The 24,869-nt window shown below is 43.0% G+C and overlaps 1 protein-coding gene across 2 annotated transcripts; it reads right to left on the bottom strand.

Annotated features, from left to right (window-relative positions):
- Window positions 1-3,261: 3,261 nt before the first annotated feature.
- ATP1B4 (ATPase Na+/K+ transporting family member beta 4) lies at window positions 3,262-24,294 on the bottom strand. 2 transcript variants are annotated; one of them, XM_050776115.1, is made up of 8 exons: window positions 24,152-24,294; window positions 19,610-19,874; window positions 15,543-15,671; window positions 15,174-15,278; window positions 10,946-11,142; window positions 10,079-10,135; window positions 7,749-7,844; window positions 3,262-7,051 (listed from the first exon to the last, which is right to left on the bottom strand). In XM_050776115.1, the coding sequence occupies exons 1-8, from the start codon at window positions 24,212-24,214 to the stop codon at window positions 6,890-6,892; spliced, it is 1,074 nt and encodes a 357-aa protein (XP_050632072.1). In that variant the 5' UTR covers window positions 24,215-24,294; the 3' UTR covers window positions 3,262-6,889. The 2 variants fall into 2 exon arrangements, with proteins under 2 accessions (XP_050632072.1, XP_050632073.1); XM_050776116.1 differs by having other exon boundaries at window positions 19,622-19,874.
- Window positions 24,295-24,869: the final 575 nt, after the last annotated feature.

Below are 24,869 nucleotides of genomic sequence, written 5' to 3'. Positions count from 1 at the left end.
GATACCAGGTGGGCCAGTCTTTGGGCCCCAGTGGCAGCAGCTATGGGCTGTGTCTGTCCTTGGGCCCCAGGGCAGTATATACTGGCACTAACGTCAGTGGGTCCAGGGGTACTGATCTTTGGGCCTCCAAGTGGCTTGCTCAGATGCTGGTAGTGGCAGTGGTGGGCTGGGCAGGTGGGCAGGGCCCTTGGGCAGCCAATGTGGTGTGGGCAATGGCAGTAGCAGTGGCAAGAGAACCCTCTAGGTCCTGAGTGGAGCACACTGGCATTGGTGGTGGCTGCGATGGTCTGGGTGGGCCAGTCTCCAGGTCTGCAGGTGGCTTGTTCAGGTAGGTGCCAGCTGGGTGGTATCAGCAAGGCCGGTAGGCCCAATCTCAGCCACCAGGAGGAGTACTTAGGTGTTAAAGGTGGAACTGGGTTGGGCAGTTCCCAGACCCTTTGACTGTGTGCTCTGGCATGGAGTGTGGGGCAATGCCGGGGTGGGCAGTTCCCTCGACAGTGTGTGCAGACACTTGCCATAGTAGGCAAAGGTGAGGCAATCCCTAGGTCCCAGTGGAATGCTCAAGTGGAATGCAGCAGCCATGCTGCAGCCCTGCCACTGGGGACTGCAAGTTGCCTTCAGTGGCAGCAGCCTATTCCAGCAGGTGGGGAGTGCATGTTCTTCTTGTATCCCAAGTTTGGTTGTGCCAGGCTGCATCGTGCTTGTGCCTCAGCCCTGTGGCAAACTGCAATTGGGTGGCACCTCAGCCAGGGTGCTGCTGGGCCCCAGGACAATGTGCAGTCAATTGTGGGCTGGGCTCTCAAAATGGCCCTTTGCTGTATGTAGCTGCTTAGGAATGGGAGGGAGTGTGGGGCCCAGCACAGACTCTCTCCCTGGAGCAGTGTCATTGTGCAGTTTCCAGGTAGCTCTCTAGGTTAGTTTCAGGGTCTGCAAGAATCTAGGGGCTCTCCCCTGGCTAGAATGGCAGGGATTCGTGGTGGGAATGTGGATCCCATAGGGGCCTCTCATTTACCCTTTCTCAGCACTGGGGAGTCTCTCCAGGCTCCCAGTTGATTCCAGCTGATTAGGCTGCTTTGCTTCCCTCTCCTTCTTTGCTTTAGGTGTTTCTTACCACGTTTCTGTTGAATTCCAGTGTTCTTCCTTGGATGGTCTATTCTAAGCATGATTATCTACTCGCTATTTTAGTTCTTATTAGTAGAGGAGGCAAATATGAAATGCCACTAGTCAGCCACTTGAAGCCTCGCTTAAGAATCTTTTATTTTTTATTTGAATTTTCAGGGAAGAGAAGCTTTCTTTTCAATTGGACATTAACCTTTGAGGATGTAGGCCTGGCAAGGCAGGCAGCCCTCTTGCCTATCTTGATTTAATAGAGAGCAGAATAGAGAGGTGGAGAGAGACTACTTCCTAATCACACCTTTGAGTTCCTGGACCTGGCTATGCCTGAACCCAAACTACAGCTGGACTTTTCAGTTTTTTGATTTGGTAAATTCCCCTTTATCCTTAAGTCAATTTGAATTTTTTTGTTCATTTGCTTGTTTTGTCACATGCAAGCAAAAGAGTTCTAAATAATATACCAAAGGACACCAGATTAGAAAGTATGAATGAGAAAATTTGAAAAGGGAATAAATACTAAAGAATAGAGAAAAAAAGTTCTATAATGGAAAAGCCTAATGCCTTTGACCCCACAGCCATGAAGCAAAGTATGTATGAAAATAAAATTGCCCCAGTCCCTAGGGTTGGTTCAGTAGATGATTCCAACACTATACCAGGCTCCAAGGAGTCTGCTCACAGAACCTCCACTCAGTAACTGTGCTAGATATCGCCAGTTTGCCCCTCCAGATGCAATCTCCACCTTTCTCCACCCTGCTTTCTTTTTTAGGAGTCTGACCTATATGGTCTGCATCAATCGTTTTTTGTTTGTTTGTTTGTTTTGTTGTCCCCCCCCCCCACCCCCAGCTTTTGGTTGGGTTTGGCCAATGAGAAACATTAAGTTGCAGTATTTATTCTCCCTAAAAGATCACCTTGGGTTAGCTCAGTCCTTCAACAAAGTCACCACTCCTCTCAAGGCAGCCAATTGTACACAACTCATTCCTTCTGAGTTCTAGTAACCATTTCCTGCTCCTATACCTTAGGGTCAAGAGATGGTAAGAGTTCAGCTCTCACTAGGCTGGGTTACTGTGTTATTGGTGGTTCCCTATATCTATGCTTCCGTAAGTAATCCCTTTGTAAATAAATCTTCTTCCAATTATCCTTTTTTTTGTCAAGTGTGCTATCTATTTCTTGTTGAGTTATGGTCATATAGGGGTCTGCATGGAAGTACATTCTGCAGAGTAAGCTGTCAGACTGAAAGCCTACTATATTCTGCTTAAAACTTTTGGATCCCAGTATCAACCCTTCTTCCCTTCTAGATTGCAACTAAAGAACTTTGTGAAGTAGTGTTTCCATTTATTTTCCCTTGCCCTTTGCCTCCATACATTGTATCTACTCTCCTGCCTCCCAACATATGCATATAAATACCCAAATCTCCATTTTCTGCCTGGATAAAAGCACAGTGTAAATCACACTTCTGTATGGTTTGGTTAAATTACTTTATTATGTATGACTATTTTAAGAGGGAGGCAGTAAAGAAAATGACTCTAATGAAGAATTAGAAATATGTTGGGATCAGGGATCTGTTGCCTAGCAGACTTTAGACTGAGGCAGCTTCCAAGGAAAGAAGGAAAGTTTCCTGCTACAGCCTAGCCCCTGAGTTGAATAAGGGATTGGAAACATTTATGTCTTTAACTGCAATTGCCATTAGAGATTTGCTCTGGGAGACAGTTTGTGGCTAGATGTGCCTTAAAGCCATTTAGCCAGACTTTCATCAAACATTTTCAAAGTTTCTCTTTGAATTTTGATTCTGTCCCTCCCTCCCCCTGAAAGTTTCTCTTAGTGTTCCTCCTCTCCTACACAAACAAACATAACAGTTTATACCAGGACTCAACCTTGATTTAAAAAAAAAAAAAAAAAAAAAAAAAAAAAAAAGGCTGCTCTCACAAAGCAGTCTAATGAGAAACCAGAGCACAGAGACTACAAAAGAAAAAATGCCCAGAAATGAAACAACTTTTAGTTTTATCCTCGTATGACTAAACCCCAAGAGTCAAAAAGAGGGGAGAGAGAAGAAAAACAATATTTAACTAACAGGTTGTCAATTGTCAAGTTTTCCACCCACATGGCTGCCCAATATTCCTCTGGGAAAATCAGTGATATGGTCTAGAAAGAGAAAATCGTACATTTCTTTTTTATTTCAATTTATTGTTGTTGACAACTCCTCAAGACAATATAAATGTTTTTTTACATGTTGATCCCCAGAAAATAGGTGCCTAAGAAAGGTTACTTTAGGATAATGATTTCAGGGGCGTAGAAGGTGAAAAATCATAACCAAAGTCCAGCATGGACAAAACCGTGAAAACATTTGGAAATAGTATTTCTCATTGACAAGCAAGTAAAACCAAGTGCATTGCAACAGATGGCATACAAATCAAATCCTGATGCAGCACAGTATGGGGAACTATTTAAATTAATCTACTAGAAGTTTATTGAACAGTTAAAATATAACTTTAATGAATATATTATCATATCCAGTTCTGTATAGTAAAGCTATATTTTTCATGTCTTAGCTGACAACACAAACTATCTTAGTGCCCTTCAATATTGCTTTGCAATTGTGGACACAATGGATTCCATTGAAAGAGAAATATTGTTTGACAAATGATTCATAATTCCTTGTCTAATAGTCAATGCATTTAACAGGATCATGTATTATGTATAAAATATAGCACCAGTAGTTGAATTCCTGTGAAATGTTAACTATTTTAACTCAAAATTTACATATGTTTCAAAATGTTTGGGATATCATTCATTGATTTTTAAGAAGATGGTACTTTCTGGTAAGCAGCAGCTCAGAGTAGAAAGAGCACTGGACCTGGAGTCAGATGCAATGCAAGTTGTTTTTTCTAAACACTCTCTAATATCCTTTCCAGATCTAACGTTCTATTATCTTTTACTACTGAATCTTGAGAGTTTGATTGTTTGAGGTAATTTTCAAGTGGTTTAAAAGTTGTTGTCTTTTTCATTTTGATCCTTTTATTTTTAAAGGTTAGTTTTGAAAATTGAATTTGTTAAGAAAATGGGTTGAGAGGAGGCAGTTTCATTGTATGTTTGTTTGTTTTTGTATTTCCCATTAACCTACTGTAGAAGATCCTATATCTTCTATTACTTATTAGTAGTGGTTGGCCTCCCTCTACTCTGTCAATAAGATTTTGAAGGTGTCTGGGAAGGAGATTCCAAAGAGGAACAGCAATTCTTTCCGCCACAATGCCAAGAGAAAAAACACTGTTAGGGACTAGATTGGTGTGGTATGTTTACATGACTGGCTTCAATTCCCAAGATTAAATAGCTTAAAATTTCTTAAGCAAGTTCCCTTAACCCAATGTTGCTTTCGTTCTCATGTTTCCTTCTCCCCAACCCTACATGTGTTTACATCTCCACACCAATGTCTGACCAATAGAAAATCACATCTAAAATGTTCAAAATTCATCTCCCCAAACCTGCTTCTCTCTTGTATTCCCAGTCTTGATCAACAATGTCACCATCTTACCGGTTCTAGCCAAGCTCAAACCTTTGGAGTCATTCTCCAAACTCCTCCTTCCTTATTCCCCATTCCACAGTCTTGTCCTTCTCCAATCACCCTTCACATAGTGGTTGCCAAGTGCTCTTTCTAAAATACAAGCTGGGTGCGGTGGCTCACGTCTATAATCCCAACACTTTGGGAGACTGAGGCAGGCAGATCACTTGAGGTCAGGAGTTCGAGACCAGCCTGGCCAACATGGTGAAACCCTGTCTCCACCAAAAATACAAAAATTAGCTGGGCATGGTGGTGTGTGCCTATAATCCCAGCTACTTAGGAGGCTGAGGCTGGAGAATCACTTGAACCCGGGAGGTGGAGGTTGCAGTGAGCCGAGATGGCACCACTGCACTCCAGCCTGGGCGACAACAGCGAAACTCCATCTCAAAAATAAATAAATAAATAAATAAAGTAAAATAAAATAAAATCCAAATGTGATCACAGAGCCTCCCTGATTAAAATGCTTTAATTACTCATTTTCACCTATTGGATAAAACTCAAAGTCCTCTTTCCGTCCCTGAATACTTCTCTAGCTCGATCTCTTGCCACTCCCTGCCATTCCTCTGAACCCTTTTCATTCCAGTTACATAAACTGCTCACAGTTACCCAGACACACCATGGTCTCTTCATGACTGTGGCTTTGCATGCGAAATTTCCTCTGCTACTTTCTCAGCTCAAGGTATTTTCCCTCATGTTCCCATAGCTTTCCACATACTAGTTTTTAACTCTCATTAAACTATATTTTATAACTTCTCCACTTGCTTGTCTTCACTACCAGACTGCCGGTTCCCTGCTTTGGGAGAAAGGAAACATCGTAGAGGAGATTCAGACTTTGGATGCTCCTATGTGGCATTTGAACTTGCTTCGGACCCTGATACACTATACTATTCCCTGATGCTTGCTTTTTTTTTCCTTCTTCTTGTGCCAGCCCTCCCCCTGGTGGAGGTGTTAAGAAGCGGTGGAGTGATCAGGTGACCAAAGATAAGACAAAGTGACCTGGCTGATCCACATCCTGGATACGCATCTGCCTCATGTCATTTTTAAAGTAAATGCTAAACTTGCTAATGGGTCTCGGCTTTTGCCTGGCCTGGCAGGAACGTTCTGTCTTGTCATGTATTCATTGACAGACTCTGATTTCAATTTCCAGAGCTGTAGCAGAAGGTCAATGTAACCACCCCTGATGGTCTCAAAAAACACCATGCTATAGTCAAACAAATAGCCCAAGAAGAACTAGCTGGTGGGAATCTTCTTCCATGTTGTCTCCTCTGCCTGAAGCTGAGAAAAACCTGTTTGCAGGAATATTTGCCTTTAGACGATTACACCAGAGAGCAAGGAATCAAACACCAATCATATCCATATGCTAAGTGTTCTCCCCAGTTGCAGTGAGCCCCACCTCTTTAAAAAGTCACAGGGACAGTCTTCATCTCTATCCCAGGACAATATCCTGTTAGGACTGCTTTTTTCCCAGTTGAAAATAACCTAGTCTTTGAATAAGCATTTAGTTGTCTGTGGGAGGCAGAAGCTTCCTAAGCACCTCTGGATATAGAGGTCTTTAGGTATAATGGTCTAGGTTGTCTAGGTTGGTCTGAGTGGTGATTCCCAGGGAAAGACCTTGCCAGGCAGGTTTTATTTTCTTCAGAGACAGGTTCTCACTCTGTCACCCAGGCTGGAGTGCAATGCAGCTCACTGCAGCCTTGACCTCTTGGGCTCAAGTGATCCTCCTGCCTTAATCTCCCGAATAGGTGGGACAGCAGATGCATGCCACCATACCCGGCTTAGGCAGATTTTTAAAAAATATGTTAGATTATTAGCCTGGTTGGGAGGAATCTGACCTCTAAAACCAACAGAATTTTAGAAAACATGATGAATTTATAATCATAATAGAAATTCTCCTTGATGGCTATTGCACGGCTATTGTAAATTTTATCAGATACTGTGTTTGTGCTACAGGGAGACTACCAGCAGCAAGAACAGGTTTTAGTTTTAAGTGGAGGGAAAGGAAATTAATAAACTCTGTTTGTCATCAGGAGAGACTACCTTTAAAAAAATCAAACAGCTTCCACAATGTCATTTTATACACATGTCATAGGCAAGGAAAGATGATCTGCTGTCTTAGATGTCCATCTGGCTGTGTCCTAACTGAAGAAAAAGAATTCAAGTGCTACCAGAGATACCATGAGATAAAACAGAAACAGAACTGGTAAGAATGGTCCCCTGAAGTTCTTAGGTTTCTATGTTCAAGGTAAAGATTACCCTGCCCACAAAACGATCATTGATGACATCATTTATGATGCCTTTGCCCTTCAGTTGGCACTGCACAGGCACTGCTTGGTTCTTCACCACGTCTGTAAAGTGCATTGCCACCAAGGGGGATGTGTAGTTAACCTGTAGGTAGAAGAACAATAAATTCTAAGTGTGGGGAGGTGGTAGGAGGGAAGTGATCAGATAATCACTGCAGGGTGATGCCCCTCACAAAGAGAACTGAGCAAATCCCATGATGCCAATTCTCAAATGGCCAAAGCAACTGACATACTCTCCTTGCGCTGGGAAAGTGTGGGAAAATCATACATTTCTCTGATAAGTCACTGTCAAATATCTGATTGTCCTCTGGGAAAAACCAATTCTGACTCAGCATGATATGATTTTTCTGGAGATCAGACCATGAATTAAACCAAAACTAGTGTCTATTGAGTCCCTTTGTTGGGGACTGACCCCAGCGCTTCAAATGGGAGAAACAGAAGCGTGATTATTAATGCAGGTTTAGGCACATTGGTAGTAATTTATCTTTCCTGACTCTGCCACTATCTAGCTGTATGGTCTTGGGCAAGTCACTTTTTCTCTTTGAACCCCAATTTTCCCATTTGTAAACTTAAAAGGTTAAACTAGGCCATATATGAGATTCTTTCGGATATGGAAAGGAGTGTGGTTGTGATAAGAATTGGTAGAGGGAGCTCCTGGTTATGGCCAGCAGCTATTTACCCCTCTACTATCTCCTGCTCCCTAATTCTCATAGATCCCAGCCAGCTCTTCCTTTGTCACTGAGCCCTTTCTGACAGCAATGACTAAAGGGGATACAGCTTACGTGAGTCAGTTTGCCGTAGTAAGGGTAGTAGCGGAGGTCAAAAGAAGCCGACTCTGGGTAGTAACTGATGGATCGGATGTCATTTTCATCACCTCTCTGTAAGCAAAAGCAGGTATATGTGGGGTGCTGGGTCACAGAGTGGGTTAGAGTCTGAGCTAAAGGGAGTTGTACCTCAGGCGAAATCACTGTGTGACCCATAACCAACTGTTCCAGGAAGACCATGAAAGCAGAATGGGGCAGAGCTCAGCCGTGACCTGTCCCTAGAAGAGCATTTTTAGGGAGTGACTGTGCCTTGTCTTTTCAGTTCAAAGGATGTTGAATAGAAGGCCTGAACTGAGGAGGCCAAAGGTGCTCAGTATGGCTCTCTGTTGGCTTCTGGGGGACCCAGACAGAAGCAGTCCAAAGGGCTTGCAGTATCTGATGCTGCTCTGGAAAGAGGCCCGACAACTCCAGCCTTTCTCCAAAGAATCACACTGAGCCTGGGACACAGTCTTGGACTTTGGAGCTGAGGGAGATATACGTTAGAACATATTTAGTAAATCCCACTCCATGATTTGCACACTGCAGGCTTGGTTCTATTGGAAGTCAGATCAAGTGCATAGGTACCTGATACACAGGCACACAGCCTACAGTTGGCTCACCTAGACTCATGTCTCTGACCATATTCTCTGTAGTGCTTAATTACAGTAGGTGGGGTCAGAGGGGTAAGCAACAAGAGCTTGGGTATGCAAATGATTAAAGTAAACAGGTCTACCCTTATCACATTATGTCAGGTAGGGGGTTGCCCATTCTGCGATACATTCGGCTTGCCCTAAACAGCAGAGGTCTGGGGGCTAGTAAGGACAAATAGTGCATCACTACTAGTAAATTACTCACTAAGGTCATGTGATTACTTCTGTCAATATACTTTAATTGTTCTTGGTACAAACTAATCTCTCCTTAATTTATTCTAGTCATTACCTTATCCTGCTTGATTTCCACAAATGGGTGTGGATTTGACCAGTATTGTTTATTATAGAATGTATAGAAATTCTTAATATATGTGTTTAAAAGGACATAAAATATGTAAGGAGGTAGCTAAAAATAATAATTAGAACATTAAAACAATTTTAGAAAGGACAGTTCTCAGCAAGGTTTGATGTAAGCTGAAAAACAAACAGCTTCCATTAGGGAACAATAAGTAGAACTCTGTCCAGTTAATACGCTAGCTTAAGACTAAGTTGGTCTTTATGATTTACTTGTAATACATTCTTCTAAAAAGCAACGAAATTTATTTTTCGTGAAGGTCTGGGGAATCAGTTCGCATAGTTTGTAGTCTCACCTCACACTGTGAATATTTACACATATACATGACAACAGAATGTGCTTCCTACCTTGTTCATTTGGCAAGGACTGCCTGACCTTTCAGAGCTCATCTTCACTTTTCATAGCACTTGTAATACTTGATTGTCTTGATTTCAGAGACAGAGCCGTACTCTTACCTCAACACTTCTAACACCTAGCAGAGGATCTGATATATAATAAGTGATCAATAAAAGCTTGCTGAATGTGGGATATTGGCTGAATAAATGCTGCCTTTTGCTGTTTTCTGATCTGCCACCATGAAGACTGAAGTTTTCAACTGTATTTCTCCTACTGAGAATGGGATTACCAGGTCTCACGTATTTGCAAGACAACTATCCAGGTCTGGGGGTGCAGCTGATGTCACAGAACAGGAGAAAGCTACTGCCTGTTTAAGAAGTAAACCCAAGATCTAAGGGCTTTTTCCTACAAGGGAGCTAATTGGTACAGATGAGATAGAAGTTAATGGTCCCTCGAAGGACAGTTAATTAGCATATTAATCGAGTTCTGTTTATACTTCCCTTATAGTCATTTGTGATTGCAACACCCAGTACCACTGGTCATTGCTGCAAAATGTGAAATTCAGTTTTAAAATCTGGAAACTAATGACTCTAATGAAAGCTGTTTGTTTAGTTCAAAGAAACAAGTAATTAGAGCTAAGCAAAAGTGTACACAGAATCTCAATTAATGACTTGGCACACTGTTGTTCCCCGCTGTGGCCCCTAGCTGAGGTTCATTCTTTGGTTTTCACAAGTATTAACCATGACACACTGACTGACACACACACACATACACTATACACACAAACACACATGAGTTGAATGCTTTCTGGAAAGAGGAAAACCTGAAGGAACTAAAGAGAGGTGTAGTTATGAAAAGATTAACCTTTTCCTTAGCCTACCATCCATGTGTAAGTCCTTGAAAGGGATGGACTACCTTTTTGCGTGAAACAGATGTGCTAACAATGCTTACTCAAAAGGCCTCTTTACCTGGACTTTGCAGGAAACCTTCACAGGATCTCCAAGCTCAGGACGAAAGCCTACAACCTATCAAAAGAAAACCAGTGGTTTTTTTTTTTTTTAACAAAACATATTTGACAGTAAAAATTGGGGCTTTTCTAACCCTCCTCCCAATCATCCTTCCTCAGGCATATACTTCATCTATTTCGCCTTCTCAGAAATGTTACAAAAAGCAAAAAATGCAAAACATCTTTAGAGCTAAGCAGCTCAACTTACTCCGTGTTGTATTTATGCCTGATATTTACACACAAGGGGAAACTTCAGCAAGTCAACTCTAAAGATGTAAAGAACTTTCTAATTTCAAGAGGGGTGTGACTGATAAGGCTCTGCCACACCTAAGTCATGACAGGATGGAAGAAAAATGCATTTTTATGATGTAAGAACTGTCCCCCATGCCACCCTCATGTCAATCCCCTGTTTCAAACAGCTCAGTATTCGATTCTTTATTTAAAATACTTTTTAAAAAATTAAAGATGAGGTCTCACTATGTTGTCCAAGTTAAACTTGAACTCCTAAGCTCAAGCAATCCTCCTTCCTCAGCCTCCCAAGTAGCTTGGATTATAAACTCGAGCCACTGCACTTGACTAGGACCCCATTCTTGACAAAGGCCATCAAGCAGCAGGTTTGGGAGTGAAGGAGAAGAATGGCCACAGGAAGTGCTGGGGGGAGGGGAGAAGAAACTGATAGGCTTATCTGGTTATTTGTATTTCTGATGCTGTCAGTAAAAATGACCAAACCTGTGGTGTGTGAAGACAGAGCCCAAGACAAATGGAGTGGCCAGAGCCCTCCTATCTAGTTCATTCACTTATCACCACCAGATATCAAAAGCCAATATACCCGGTTCATCTTTAGAAGGATGCAGGGCTGTCCAGTAGAGTATCCAAAAGTTGGGTCCTCCAGACCAGAGCAGTTCTTTAGGAAGGAGCGTTTAAATTGGCAGGCCTTCTTGTCCTCATCCTCATTGCCATCTTGGATGAAGTACTGCCCCGGGGGACAGTCTACATTCATTTCCTCTTGAAGACTGTCATTATAACCTAAAGCATGTGTGAGTGGCAACGGGTTATGTTAGACAGGTGCTACAGGGGAAGGCCATGCATTCAGTAGTCCTCCCTCCCAAATTTCCTTTCTCCAGCTTGTTTGTATGCCTCTGAAAGCCCACTCAGTCTTCCTGTGACCTGGCATCAGGTACCCAACAGCCTTCATCGGCAGCCATCCCTCTAGGAAGTCTTCCTGACTAGTCACTTCAGCCCAGTTTGATTGCCTATTCCCTTGCTTTTCATTCCCATGGAACTTCTGGATATCCATCTCTGGGTCCTATGTTAGTCACTTTATAATTTTTCTCTATTTTCCACCATTTCTTTTCAGATATGATAAACTGTAAACTTGGAAGGCTGTCCCTTCTACTTCTGGGAGAGAAATAGGCACATAGTTGGTAGATTTTGGAAGAGGGAATGAAATATTCAGGGTATGATGTATATATAAGGAAGCTAAGTTGCTGGGTTAAATTTCCTTAACTTCACTTAGGAAACAAGGTGAACCCATTGGGCGGTTACAAATTTGGGTGGTCTTTTGGGATTGCCCTTATGGCTACCTGCTCATGGTTCAGTAGCCCTCCCCCCCACCCCCTCAGCTGGCAATGGATCCAGAGGCCAGCCCAAGCAGCCACCTAGTTCTCTTGGGCTGGGGACCGACTCTGGTACTGTCTTTACTGGCGGGGCACTGCCCACCCAATGTACATGGATTTGATTGCAATAGAGAAATAGTCCTGGGGAGACTGATTTGGGTAATAATAAAACTCCAGTCTCCTGCACAGCAGGCTGAGCATGAATTACTCTTTCTCTATTGCAATACCCCTGTCTTGATAAATCAGCTCCGTCTAGGCAGTGGGCAAGGTGAACCCGCTGGGCAGTTACAATGTCTCCCTTTAAAGTCAGTGAGAGGTACCTGATTGTAAGAGAGTGAGAAGTATGAGTTGTGAGACAGAAGGAAAGTGGAAGAAGAGGAAGAGGAGGAGAAGGAGGTGGAGTAGGAAGGAGAGGCAGAGGAGGAGGCAGGGGAGGGAATAAGCCAGCTCTTCATCCTTTACAGAAGGAAGTTAGCACTGCAAAATAGAAGCATAAGTTAAAAGATAGAAACCAATGACAACCACGGGGTCTCTACGGGGATGGTGAGGGCATGAGATCTTGTCTACTGAGACCTGAGACATTCAGGGTTAATGTCCTTTACATTGGATGGAATGTAACATGTGTCAAAGGATACATACATCAGGGAGCAAGCTTAAAGAGGCTATTTGTGAGGTAACTCTTTTTTTTTTTTTTTTTTTTTTTTTTTTTGAGACGGAGTCTCGCTCTGTCGCCCAGGCTGGAGTGCAGTGGCCGGATCTCAGCTCACTGCAAGCTCCGCCTCCTGGGTTCATGCCATTCTCCTGCCTCAGCCTCCCAAGTAGCTGGGACTACAGGGGCCCACGACCTCGCCCGGCTAGTTTTTTGTATTTTTTTTAGTAGAGACGGGGTTTCACCGTGTTAGCCAGGATGGTCTCGATCTCCTGACCTTGTGATCTGTCCGTCTTGGCCTCCCAAAGTGCTGGGATTACAGGCTTGAGCCACTGCGCCCGGCCATGAGGTAACTCTTTGGGCTGCCAAATTTCATACATAAAACTGGGCTTTAGAAATTACTGCATTATTTCCAATTTGATTCTAAATGATGCAGCCCAGTTAGTCCTGTTAGACTCAGTCCCTATGTATTAATGTTCAAAGTAGCTCAGTATTTCAGAGGAGATTTTGCACCTATGATCTACCAGAGGTAAAACTCAAAATGTACTGCTGAATTCTCATCTAATAATATCAAACCCACAGGTTGTGACTTGGGTTTGATATTATTAATTGGCAACTGGGAATTTTAAATCTATCCAATTATGGCTATGCCTTTATTTTTTCTTTGACAAAGCTACATTTAATTCAAGGCTTTGTTTTAATTTTTTAGAACAAGAACTATGCTCAAATAACTTTCTAAATAGAGGCTGCAGTCATGTGCTCATTGTTTCTCTTGAGGTAGTTCCATTAAAAATAATGTGACATGGACATGACCCTTATTGCAAAATCCCAGTCCTCATGGGAGTGAAAGTGATACTCTGGGATGTCTATTTCAGAGATGTGCTTCTTTTTAGCAGGACACATTATCTACTCTTAGAAACTGAAAAACTAGTGCTTTTCCTAACATTTCCTGCTTCCATCATCATCAGGTCAGAATTGGTATTTCTCTGTCTACTAGCTTCTTGGAGGGATTTTCTCAGCAGGGAATCCGGCAATATATTTGCAATCACTTGCAAGCATTCTGAAACAAAAGAAGATACTGTGCTGGCCATGATGCCTAAAACATTTCTGTGGCTAAAAATAGAACTACATGGACTCAGATCCCATCTCCCCTCATTTCACAGGTAAGGAATCTGAAACTCAGACTTACCCAAAATAACACTGAGCCTTACTGATATAAAGCTGAGTTTCTAACTCTTGGTCATATGACAGCAGTGTAGAATTATGAAAAGCAGCATTTCTCAAACTTTAAATTTCCTGCAAATCACCTGTGAATTTTTTAAAAATGCAGATTTTGATTCAGTAGCTCTAGAATGTGGTCTGAGATTTTGCCTTTCTAACAAACTCCCAGGAGATGCCCATGTTGTTGGTCCCGTTATAACACTTACAGCAGCGAAGGGTGTCAAGAACATGAAATGTGGATTCAAACACTGGTTCTGCTGCCAGAGTCTTTGATCAATTACTCCCCCTTTCTGAGTCTCAGTTTCCTCATTTATAAAATGAGGACGATCAACTTTATTATGCAGAGTTAAAGTTAAATGACCAAATTTATGTATTTAAATAACACTTCCTAGCACATGACAAGAGATTGTTCTCCTAATTCAGTGCACATGTTGTAACAGTAGCTGCCCCTAGAATGGATCAACCCCACTTCAACCAGGCCAGGACAACCAAGCCAGAATGACTGGCGTTTTTTCCCCACAAAGATTAGGTGCAGAAATGCAAACCCCACTGGAGCTCCTCTTTGATAGCTGCATAAAGAACCTGTGTGCTCTGTTAACCTTAACCAAGCTGCTACCTCAGATATTACCTTGTGAAAAGGTCTCCCACAAAGCCATTCATTTGCCCCTGAAAATTTATCTGATGACACTATAGAGATAGGCACCTCGAAAATATTTGGGATCAGAATGTTGGAGCGACTGCCACCCAGAGATTCTTCCTCTAACTCCTTTCTGGAATGCTGTTAAATAAAGACACTTGGCTAGGCGCAGCGAATCATGCCTGTAATCCCAGCACTTTGGGAGGCCAAGGCAGGCGGATCATGAGGTCAGGAGATCGAGACCATCCTGGCTACCACGGTGAAACCCCGTCTCTGCTAAGAATAAAAAAAATTAGCAGGGCGTGATGGCACGCACATGTAGCCCCAGCTACTCAGGAGGCTGAGGCAGGATAATCGCTTGAACCTGGGAGGTGGAGGTTGCAGTGAGCAGAGATCGCACCACTGCACTCCAGCCTGGGTAACAGTGTGAGACTCCGTCTCAAATAAAATAAATAAAATAAAATAAAGACACTTGCCCTCTCCCTTCAAGTTAGCCCATCTCCAAGAAATGACTTCTTTTATCTTGAGAAAGTTTAGAAGACAGAAACCTTCCAGCTCTGGAGAACATTCTTCTTTTCCCACCACTATCTCCCCCCAGAATTATCTTCTATAAATGATCATTATTGAGCCATCTGGATATGTTCAGGACTTAACTGGGTGCTGTATCGTGTTCAAGAAAAGAAAAATGTTCTCTGCCTCAAAGAGCTTATCTTGCTGGAAAATTGACTTGTATGCTTTCAAGACAACATGCAGTCACACACTAGAGCAATTCTGATTGTAGCTACAGGTGCTAAGGGGGATGCAAAGTAAGGACAGACCATGACAAGTTGGGGTTAGTAAGACTGGGATTCCTGGGCCAGGTGAATTTTGAAATTTGGATTCCCACCCACCACCTTTCAAAAGAACTTTCCACTATTCAGAGGAACTTACTTACCCTGGAGAAAGCCATTTAGGCTAATCACATAATGCTGCCAAGTGTCGGGTTCAGAAACGTTGAAGTTGAAGTTAAGGCTATGGGCGAAGGGTCTGATCATAACGCCTGGCAATGAAAACAGGTCTTGGATATATTAACCCATTCTTGGGATAATTTTTTTTTTAATTGATTCCCATGAAACCATTTCCCCCCAAGCAATCAAAATAAAAAGAACCATAATTTGCCAAGTACCATTTTACTTTTCCTCCTAATAATTGAATCTCTAAGTCATTACCAGGAAGAGCCAAAGTTAATTGAGGCTGAACATGCTGTGCAAGCATATTTCTGTCCAGCAAGTTCTGACAACACAGGGCATCTGGGCACACTCACCAGGAGGCTTTACCCGCTCCGTGAAGGTTGGTATATAGGGACTGATGGTCAGAAATAGTGTGTACATGCAGAGGGTGATCACAGCAGCCAAGGAGGCATAGAAGAAGAAGTAAACGAGTAAGATCAGGCCTGCAGAGCAATCATAGATGAGAGTGGTCAGTGCTTGCCAACAAGCCCTTCCTCCCTGCTTGGACTCATGAACCAGAACCAACCCAACCACAAAATGGCTCTTTAAAAAATTTCCCCAGATTCAGTATGTCCTTGCTTATTCAGATTTCACCAGTTTGGAGTCAGTGAGGATTGTGTCAGGGGTCTAATTGCAGTTTACCTTTACAACATCTCCGATGGAAGGGCTTGCTGAGCAAATGATGGCCATGAACAAGAATACAATGGAGTGGAGTTTAAAGTACTGCAGAGGGCAAATTGCTTGAGAGTCCTCTGGGCAACCGTTGATGTCCTAAGTACAAATCATTCTTTGCTATTCATTAAAGTGGATGCCCTGAAGAGTCCTAGCAGCTTGGTTCCAATAATTATAGGTATTTGCAAGTGATGAAAACAGCATTTCTTTCCACATAGTCTATAATTCAAACTTTTGATGAATTTCCACTGGACTTGCCTCCAGTCAAGGCAAAGTGAGGTTTTGCCCTGCTTATTTCAAATTTTATTCATCTTTATCAAAGATGAATAAAATGGCTCTGCTTTTCAAAAAGAACACTAACACAGGGTGGGGAAGGGAAAAGGAGGAAACGGTACCTAATCACTCACACTTGCCTGTGAACTTTGGCAAGTTATAGAACTTCCTTGCACCTCCAATTCCTTACAGGTAAGATGGGGATAAAAACAGCACTTACCTCAGATTCTTATCTATATCCCTAACAATATCTGAAATTCAGTCTTTCCTTACATCCTATCCTGACTGTACCACTTTCAAGCTGTTTAATCTTGGGCATGCTGTTCACCTCTCTGGGCCTCAATTTCCTCGTCTGTACAATAATGGTACTTACTTCTTAGCATTGAATAATGCATATAAATAGCATAACACAGAGCCTGGCGAATACTAAATGCACCATAAGTGGCAGTCATCATCGGTTATTATTAACATTATTATTAGTGCTGTAGGACCAGAAGCATAGTTGTGTGAATTTTCCCTCTTTGGGCTGTATTAGGACTAGGTTTGTCCCAGGATTAGGCAACAATGAGTGAGGTGAATGAGCTTGAGATTGCTGCTGAGAAACTGTTTTCAAGCCCTCCTTGGGGCTCTCTCAGGCAACAACGTTTGGCTCTGTTCACAGCAATGACATGATGTTGGACCTACAGATTTGACCTGAATTATGAACCAAAAACTGGAACAAACCACTTAACTTTGCTGTACCCCAAACTGAATCCAAATATTAATTTTTAAATTGAACCATGAACCAAATAAAATTAACCAAAAAAGGTATTGTGGAACGGAGAAAAAACCCATAGTAATCTGACTGGAAATGGAACTGACCCTTTTTATTTTATTAAGATGAACTAAAGCAAAACTGGAACATGAACACATTGATTCAGTTGGAGTCCCTGGAGAATAAACGACAGCACCTGTGTGCCTGTGATACTTGGCTGCTGTCCACTGGCTATCTAATGGGATTTGCCCTGTGTTTCTGCCTCCATTCCTTTACCCCATGCCCATCCTGGGAATGGATCAACAGCTAGAGCCATCCATGGAGATCAAAAGACTCAGTTTCATGGATGAAGGGAAAGCAATGGAACACAGGTACATTCCTTTGGAGATATCTTCCTTTTTTCCCAGGATGTGTGACCAGGAAGTTGTAGATAGGAGAACGACACTAGCAATAAGTCCCCTTAGCCTCACCCAGGAGTTGGTGCCCTAGAGTTTATGATAGGTAATCACAGACTGAGATAGTTAGCTCAGCCACCCCCAGGCGAAACCAAGCACAGTCCCCATCTGAACCCATTGATCCCTCTGACACTTTCTGCCCTGGATGTCCAAGTATTACTTGGGTCTTTCCTCCAGGTACTCTAGGGTTCTTTCCTCAATGCCCCCACCCAGGCTTGGACAGACCACTGAGTAACCATGCTCCCAACTCTTCATTTCTCCCACTAAAACACCCTATCAGGTCCTGAGGCCCTACACATCAGGGCCTTGTTCGTTGTTAGAGTTCATGAAATGGGGCAGTGTTCTGGCAAAAGAATGAACTCTGGTGTTCATCCAACCAGGGTTTGAAATCCCAGCACTGCCACTTAGTAACTATGTGACTATAGGCAAGTTACTTACCCTCTCTAAGCCTCAGTTTCTGCATCTGTAAAATGGGGATAATAATATTACTACCTTGTATGATTCTTGTTGGTATCCAGTAAAATAACATAGAGTTTCCGAGAATAGGGATGTGCAGGTACCAAAGAAAAGGCCCAGATTATATTCATAGGCCTGGTAAATATATTGGGCAGGTTGATGTCCAAGTTGGGACAGCATTAGTAAGTGCACAAGTAGGCACCTTGTTCTCAGGAAAGAAGACAGCAAGGCATGTGCTCTATGGCTGAAGCATTAACATTACCATTTGCCCTTTGCCCAGGGTAGCCCAACAGAAGAATTCCTGGGCTCTACTTAGACCTGCTACTCAGAGGTCTGGCTATGGCCTATCACGCAGTGTCGCTATTACCATATCTTCTCTGGGCACTTGAACCTTCCTCCCTCATCCCCACTTATTGGCCTATGTATTGTCTTTCACAGAAGCAATTTGGATCAGCTCATCTGGTGAAGTTCTAATGGCTGGCTGTTTAGGCTCCCCCTCCCAGAATCACACTTGCATTTCACAAGGCTTGTTTTTCCAGTCCTCTTTAGGCAAGGGAGAAACAGCTGTGCACCCTTGGAGCCCCAGTGAGTGTCCAGTATTTGTCTGCAGCTTTCAGAATGTTGGAATGTTCCTTAAATGGTACATTTGTTCCAGTTGAGAGTTTGTGGGATGGTCAAGGGTGGGGCTGGGAATTGGGGAAGGGCGAAGGGAGATGAGAGTCCCACACCTGCTATTCCTAATTCCAGGAAACAGAGCTGACTGTTTCACCTTGACTGAGCTGAATTAGCAACATTAACTATGAGGGAAAGAATTCTTAGCCAAGGGGCCTTTAGAAGACATGGCCATCAACTTCAGCAACCTAGACCCTTGGCACTAGGGGACTGTTACTTCATCCTTGGCATCCTCTATTTTTTTTCTTCTGTGGATTGACTGAGTTCCAAACCAGCAGCTGCTCTTTTTCTGGGCTGTGCAGAGACTGTGGCAAGTGTGAATTTTACCACTGGCTAAATCTCCTGAGGAGAAGGCTCAGCATTAATAGTTTAAGAGGTGGGTAAGACTGTAGGAGGGCAGTGATGGGGAAGTTGTGGAGTAAAAATGATGGCAGCATATGATGCAAAGAGGAAATGCTAAGGAAGATAATTCTGCCATTGATAAAACATGTCTATCATAGCAGAGGAAGACACCCACAAGCTGGGGCCAGGGACACGCCTCCTGGCTCTCCTCTGACATTACCAGGTGATAAGGCCTCATAAAAACACTTGGTCAGGTTAGCAGGCATTTGAGTCTCATATCTTACAAGAAGTCTTCTGCATAGTTCTTTCAACTTTACAGTTTTAACATCTAATTGGAGTCTCACTCTGATCCTGTGAGAGAAGCAAGTCAGGGATTGTTTTCCTCATTTGGCAGGTGAGGAAACTGAGACTCAGAGAGGGAAAATGATGAGTCCAAGGTCACATGGATAGAAAGTGACAGGACTGGGACTTTAAAAAGTCATGTGCTTTTTCAATTCATTCTCACTGTCTCTCTGCATTGCAACTGATGTTGAGCCCAGTGAGTTTCAGTTACACAGTCAAGTTTGTTCAACCATGTGGAGTTTGTTCTGATGGAATCTGTCCACAGTCTAGGCATTTCCCTAGGCATTGATGCCTTTACATGAAGTGCAAAGAGAAGTTCACAGACAAGCCCATCCAGCGTATGGTAAAGGAGCCCTGGACACCACACCAAAAGCAAAGGACACCAGACTTTGGCATTGGAACTATTGGGACTTACTCCAACTCTGACCTGTTCGGGCCAGAAACATCCTTCTCTCTGGATCCCACAGGTATTCGTTCATGATCTGCAATTTCTGCCACCAGGCATTGCCTGTTGGCTGACCCTGACCCTCTTCCTCCTCCTTTTCCTCCTCTTCCTCCTCTTCTTTCTCCTCCTCTTCTTCCTCCTCCTCTGACTTGGGCACCACTGTCACCTGTGCCTCTTCTTCTGCTTCCTCCTCTTCATCTGCTAAGTAGTTCTGGTTCACTTCATCCGGATCATCCTGGAGCAGTGACAAAACATAACACCCTTTTCGAAAAAAAATGTACAATGGTGCATCCCACCAGCCAAAAATAAATTGAAATGACTCAATATTTGGAGATGCTTCAAATTTCCACTTCCCCATAAACATACATGTTGTTACAAGAGGTGGATTTTCTTTCTCTCTGTTCTTTTGGAGGAAATATCCTTTCTATGACCCATTTTGACTCAGTATTCTTTCCATAGAGGTGCAAGTTTTATTCTCAGCTTCAGGCATTTGGGCTCTTCTCCAAGGACTGTTCATATCACTACTGTGTTCTGGGCCTTGACCTCCCACTTAACCTTGGCCTATCAGAGCAGAGGTGAACTCACACAGGAAGAGGGTGGAATAGTCTTAGACATTGTGTCCGTGATGGCAAACTTTCAGTCCAAGTCAGCTTTATCCTAACACCCTGTACACATTCAGCTGCTCAACTTCACCATTTTAAGTTGTGTCTAAAAATAGCCCGGGATGGACATCAGGAGGAGAGGCCAACTACTGTACCCCTCCTCAAAACTTAGCCTTCCTTCCCAACAGAAACAATAGATGGGAAGTTATTAACTGCTTCTCTGATTATTGCCCTAGTTTGAATTTCTTCCTACCTTAAATTGGTTGGAAAGACCATCTGAGAGCTGGAACCCCAGGCTTCCTTAGTCCCCCCTCTATGCCTTAGGCAAAAAGCTGGGCACGTAATACATACTCAGCACATATTTGTTGATTGACTGATTGCAGCCATTACTTGAGATTTGAAACTGTAATCTTCTCTGAGTGATTCTAAGAAAATTAAACTGAAAAAGAGAGAGGGAGAGAGAGAAACCTAGACTTCACCAAAGTGGTGTTTCAAATACCTCCCAGCCACAGGCCGGAGAATTGTATCTTTGCTCTTTGGGGGTTTGCCAAGGCTCACTGCAGCAGCAGAAAATGAGGCTGCCCTCCCTTCTCTGCTGTCCAAGTCAGAAGAGTTGCGGGGCTGTGCACCTGTTGGGGTAGGATGTGTCAAACACTAGAGACCAGGGGCTCTGTGCTGCTCCCTCCCTGCCTGATTCCTCAAAGGCCATTTAGAGGGCACTCGGCTGAAAATGCTGCCTTTGCTGGGGGGAGGAGGGCTCAGCAAATTGGATTGCTCAGAATTAGTAAAAGTGATACAGAATGACAAGGCTCAGCTCTCAGCATTCGGTCTGCACAGCACTATCTAGCTCTTGATTATAAGCCCTCTTGAATTGCTCTCTAATTTGTTCCAATGTACAGCTCTATATAAAATATCACATCAGAACCGACAGGGACCTTCAAGATTTACTTATCCATCTGAGGCCCAGAGATGGGACAGGATCTAGCCAAAGCCATGCAGTAAATTCATGATAGAGTTGACAGTCTTGGAACCTGTGTCTCTTGATATCTTGGACAATGATATTTCTCCTCTATCACATTAAGCACAAGTGCCTAGAGGTAGCTTAGCAGATTAATGAAACACAATGCTTTAGGTTCTGTGTTCCTAAAGGATTTTAGGGCTCACGCCTATAATCCCAACATTTTGGGAGGCCAAGAAAGGAGGATCATTTGAACTCAGGAGTTTAAGGACAGCCTAGGCAACATAGCAAGACCCTGTCTCTACAAAATTTAAAAAATTAGCCAGACATGGTGGCATGCACCTGTAGTCCTAGCTACTCAGGAGGCTGAGGCAGGAGGATTGCTTGAGCCTGGGAGGTCAAGGCTGCAGTGAGCTGTGATCATGCCACTGTACTCCAGCCTGGGTGACAGAGTGAAACATTGTCTCAAAAAAACACACAGAAAAAGATTTTAGGTGCTTATTATAATCAAGGATGGCTGACTGACATAGGCTCACAGTGTAAGGCTTAGGAAAATAAACTTCATCCATCACTCAATGTTGAATGGATTAATGCATGTTCTTAATATCTTTCACTTGTGTGTGAACCTATGTACACATTTAAACTCCCAAACTACATTTTGAGCACCCAGAGGGAGAGTCCATATTTTCTAGCCTCTCGATGGCCCTCCATAGTGTAAAGCTGACCCAGTATGTCCTAACCAAACATCAGTGATACCTGCCTGACTTAAAATTCCTGATGCAGGACTCTGCAGGAATGCTTTCACAGAGATTGTCACCCTAACTGAGCTGTCATGCATATCACAGTGGGTAGCAATCACGGTCCCCAGAGAATCTACTGCACCCGAGAATCTCAGTGAATTTGAAGTATAACACTTCATTGAGGAGAAATATATATTCCCTTTACATTTCCTGAACAATTTTCTTTTCTTTCCTTGTTACGATGCCTGCCTTCAACCTTCTACAGAGGAGGCAGCTGGTCTAGGCCTCAGCCTGATCTTATTTGTAGATATGGGCTCTCATGATAATCCCATTACAGATGGCTTGTCATTAAAGCTTTACCCTCCTGAGAAGAATTAATCTTCTCACGGCTAATTTGCCCTTACAGCTCTCACACCCGAGAGGCTGTGAGAGGTTCCTGAGCTTTGCTTTAGGAACCTCAAATCTTTTCTCCTCTCCTCTGCTTCCAGGTAAAGGAGATGGTCACACTGTGCAAGAGAGACCTTCCCCAAAAGATCCTCATTAATTAAATGTAAAATGTATCTTTGTGAAACTATTTAATGAAATCCAATAGAAAATCCTTTGGTAATGAGAATGCTTATCCCTAAGATTCTGTTTTGTCACTTTCCTAAAGTGGCACTACCCTCATGTGATACTGTGTGTGAGTGTGCTGGGGTATGGTAGTGGGTGTGCAATGGGGTCATCAGGTTTCCCTAAAAGAGAAGAGTCTGAAGAACAGAGGGTGGCTCCATTTTGAGCAATCTAAATATATAAACATATAAACAAATATATAAATGAACAGTATGACCCAAAGGATAAATTTTAAATTTGTGCCCTGCATTGAGCAGTAATACACCATAAACATTTGAATGGCTGGTTAATTTTAAAAGAGAAATTAGCACAGGATTGCATTAATTTCTTTTTAAATTTGATCAAGTATTATAAGGATCAAGATCCCCTGATGCATTTAAAATCCAAGCCACTTGACAAATAACTGAAATTATACACAACATTTTAGCAAGATTACGTAGAAAAGAAGGCAAGTAAGAAATAGTTTTATACCCCTGCAGATTGTAACTGTTCTGAGAGCTGGAAGAAACTTTGGGGGAAATTAAATAATTCTTTGAATTGTGGCTAAAAAGCTAAGAGAAGCCCTCTGTAGGTTGATAGGAACTTAGAATAATGTATATTTTCTTCTGCGGGCTGTTGACAGTTTTCACTTAACTCCCTGGTTACATAAGTGGCCATACCCAAAGAAAAATGGCTTAGACTTTGTTTCCTCCTGGGACTCAGATCACAATCCTCTCTGGGGAACATTTCAAAATCCTCTCCCCAAAAAGTACTGCGTGTGGCATACATTAATGTCTTATAGCAAAATAAATGCAAAGAAACTTTTGGATCAAATAATTTGTAATACACCCTGGAGATAAACGGTGAGACCAAAACAATGTATATGTGTCTGTATGTTGGGCAGTGTGGCGTGGCAATCAGGATGGAAATGGGTAGTGGCAGATCGGGGGTTTGGAAGATGCATACTGCAAATACAATGGAAAGAGCACAAGATTAGAAGTGAGGATATTGCATTTTCACTTTGGCTCCTCCACTAACTTGCAAGTCACTCCTGTGCTCTGAGCCACAGTAGCCTCCTTTACATAATGAGGGGTTCTGGAGATATATTGTCTAGGATTCCTCCCAGCTCCTATTGGGGATTCTATGATTTTAGCTATAGTTTGGAATTTCTACTTTAGAAAGAGAGCAGCTGGACTCTAAGAAGCTACCACCCAAGGGTACTGAGACAGCTGGGTAGGCAGTGCCTTTCATTTCCTCTTCCTCTTTCCTTCCCTCTTGGCTAAATTTCTTGCTATTAGAATTAAATTTTTATACTCCAAAAGGTCTGTGAAAATTCTATACTCCCAAGAAAAGATTTTATAAGCCCGTTATTCTCTGTTATCTTCTCCTTCCCTTATCTTTGTTTCACAGGAAGAGGGGTTTCCTCCTTTTATCCAACAATTTAGGGTACCCGGGGGTGCTGGGAGTCACTGCTCCTTTTTGAAACCCTGGGTTTCCCTAAACTTCGCTGTTTATGCCCATCCCGAAGAGAGGCAGCAGTAAACCAAGGTCTGCACAGCCCCCAACCCACCCCATTAGAAAAAGCGGTGGGGGGCAGCAAAATATTCTGCTCTCCGGCACTCACGAGTCTGTAGCGATAACTGTAAGGAAAGGATGGAGCCCTTCTGGACCGGAGTTGCCTTCTCATGACTGTTCAGTGGGCAAAGACGCAGCAGAGGCAGGCAATCGGGTGAGAGTTCTGGAGCTTCTGCTGGTACAGAGGACACTGGTTGCTGGGGACACTTGGCGCCTGGTAAAAGTGAACCCTCCTGGCATGAGCCCTTCCCCAAAATAATCTAACATGTCCCTCTCTCATTGGTTGGCCCCTTCCCTGAATCAAGGGAAAGCCCTTATGGAAAAGCAAGCTCATCATTACAAGGAGGGGGAGATATTCTGGGTCACGAGGATGAGCAAATCACCCCCCGCCCCGCCCCCCTTTATGTGTCTTTCCACCCCTTGTCTTTCTCCAGTGCTTGAGATATGATGGGCCCAATGGAAATCTTAAGTCATGTTCTTCTCAATTGAGAGTTGGATATCAGTGCATGCAGGGGGTGGGTGTGGGTGGGAGTTGGGGGTGAGGGGAGACGGCCAAGAATAACTTGCCTTTTTCATAAGGCTGATCTCATGCAAAAGGATCTAGGATGTCAGGAAAGATTCCCTTTGCTCTCTCCCCCTACCCCCGCACACACTCTAAGCCACCTACAATATTTCTTATTTGTGTCAATCCATGAGCTTCTTAAAATGTGGATTATTCTTTCTGATTTTAGAAGCCAGGCTCCTACTTCATTCTTCACTGCCCCAAA

This window comes from Macaca thibetana, chromosome X (assembly GCF_024542745.1).
Source record: "Macaca thibetana thibetana isolate TM-01 chromosome X, ASM2454274v1, whole genome shotgun sequence".
Lineage (NCBI taxonomy): Eukaryota > Metazoa > Chordata > Mammalia > Primates > Cercopithecidae > Macaca > Macaca thibetana.
The sequence above is the reverse complement of the archived record's forward strand: the minus strand, read 5'-3'. Positions and strand labels throughout refer to the sequence as shown.

What these genes read in the sequence shown, in the direction of transcription:
- ATP1B4 (XM_050776115.1), bottom strand. Translation starts at nt 24,214, where the DNA reads ATGAGAAGGCAACTCCGGTCCAGAAGGGCTCCATCCTTTCCTTACAGT. An exon ending in CCGAACAGGTCAGAGTTGGA is followed by an intron (nt 15,672 to 19,609) that starts GTAAGTCCCAAT and finishes ATTGCTCTGCAG; the next exon opens with GCCTGATCTTACTCGTTTAC. An exon ending in ACTACGGCAAACTGACTCAC is followed by an intron (nt 7,052 to 7,748) that starts GTAAGCTGTATC and finishes TTCTACCTACAG; the next exon opens with GTTAACTACACATCCCCCTT.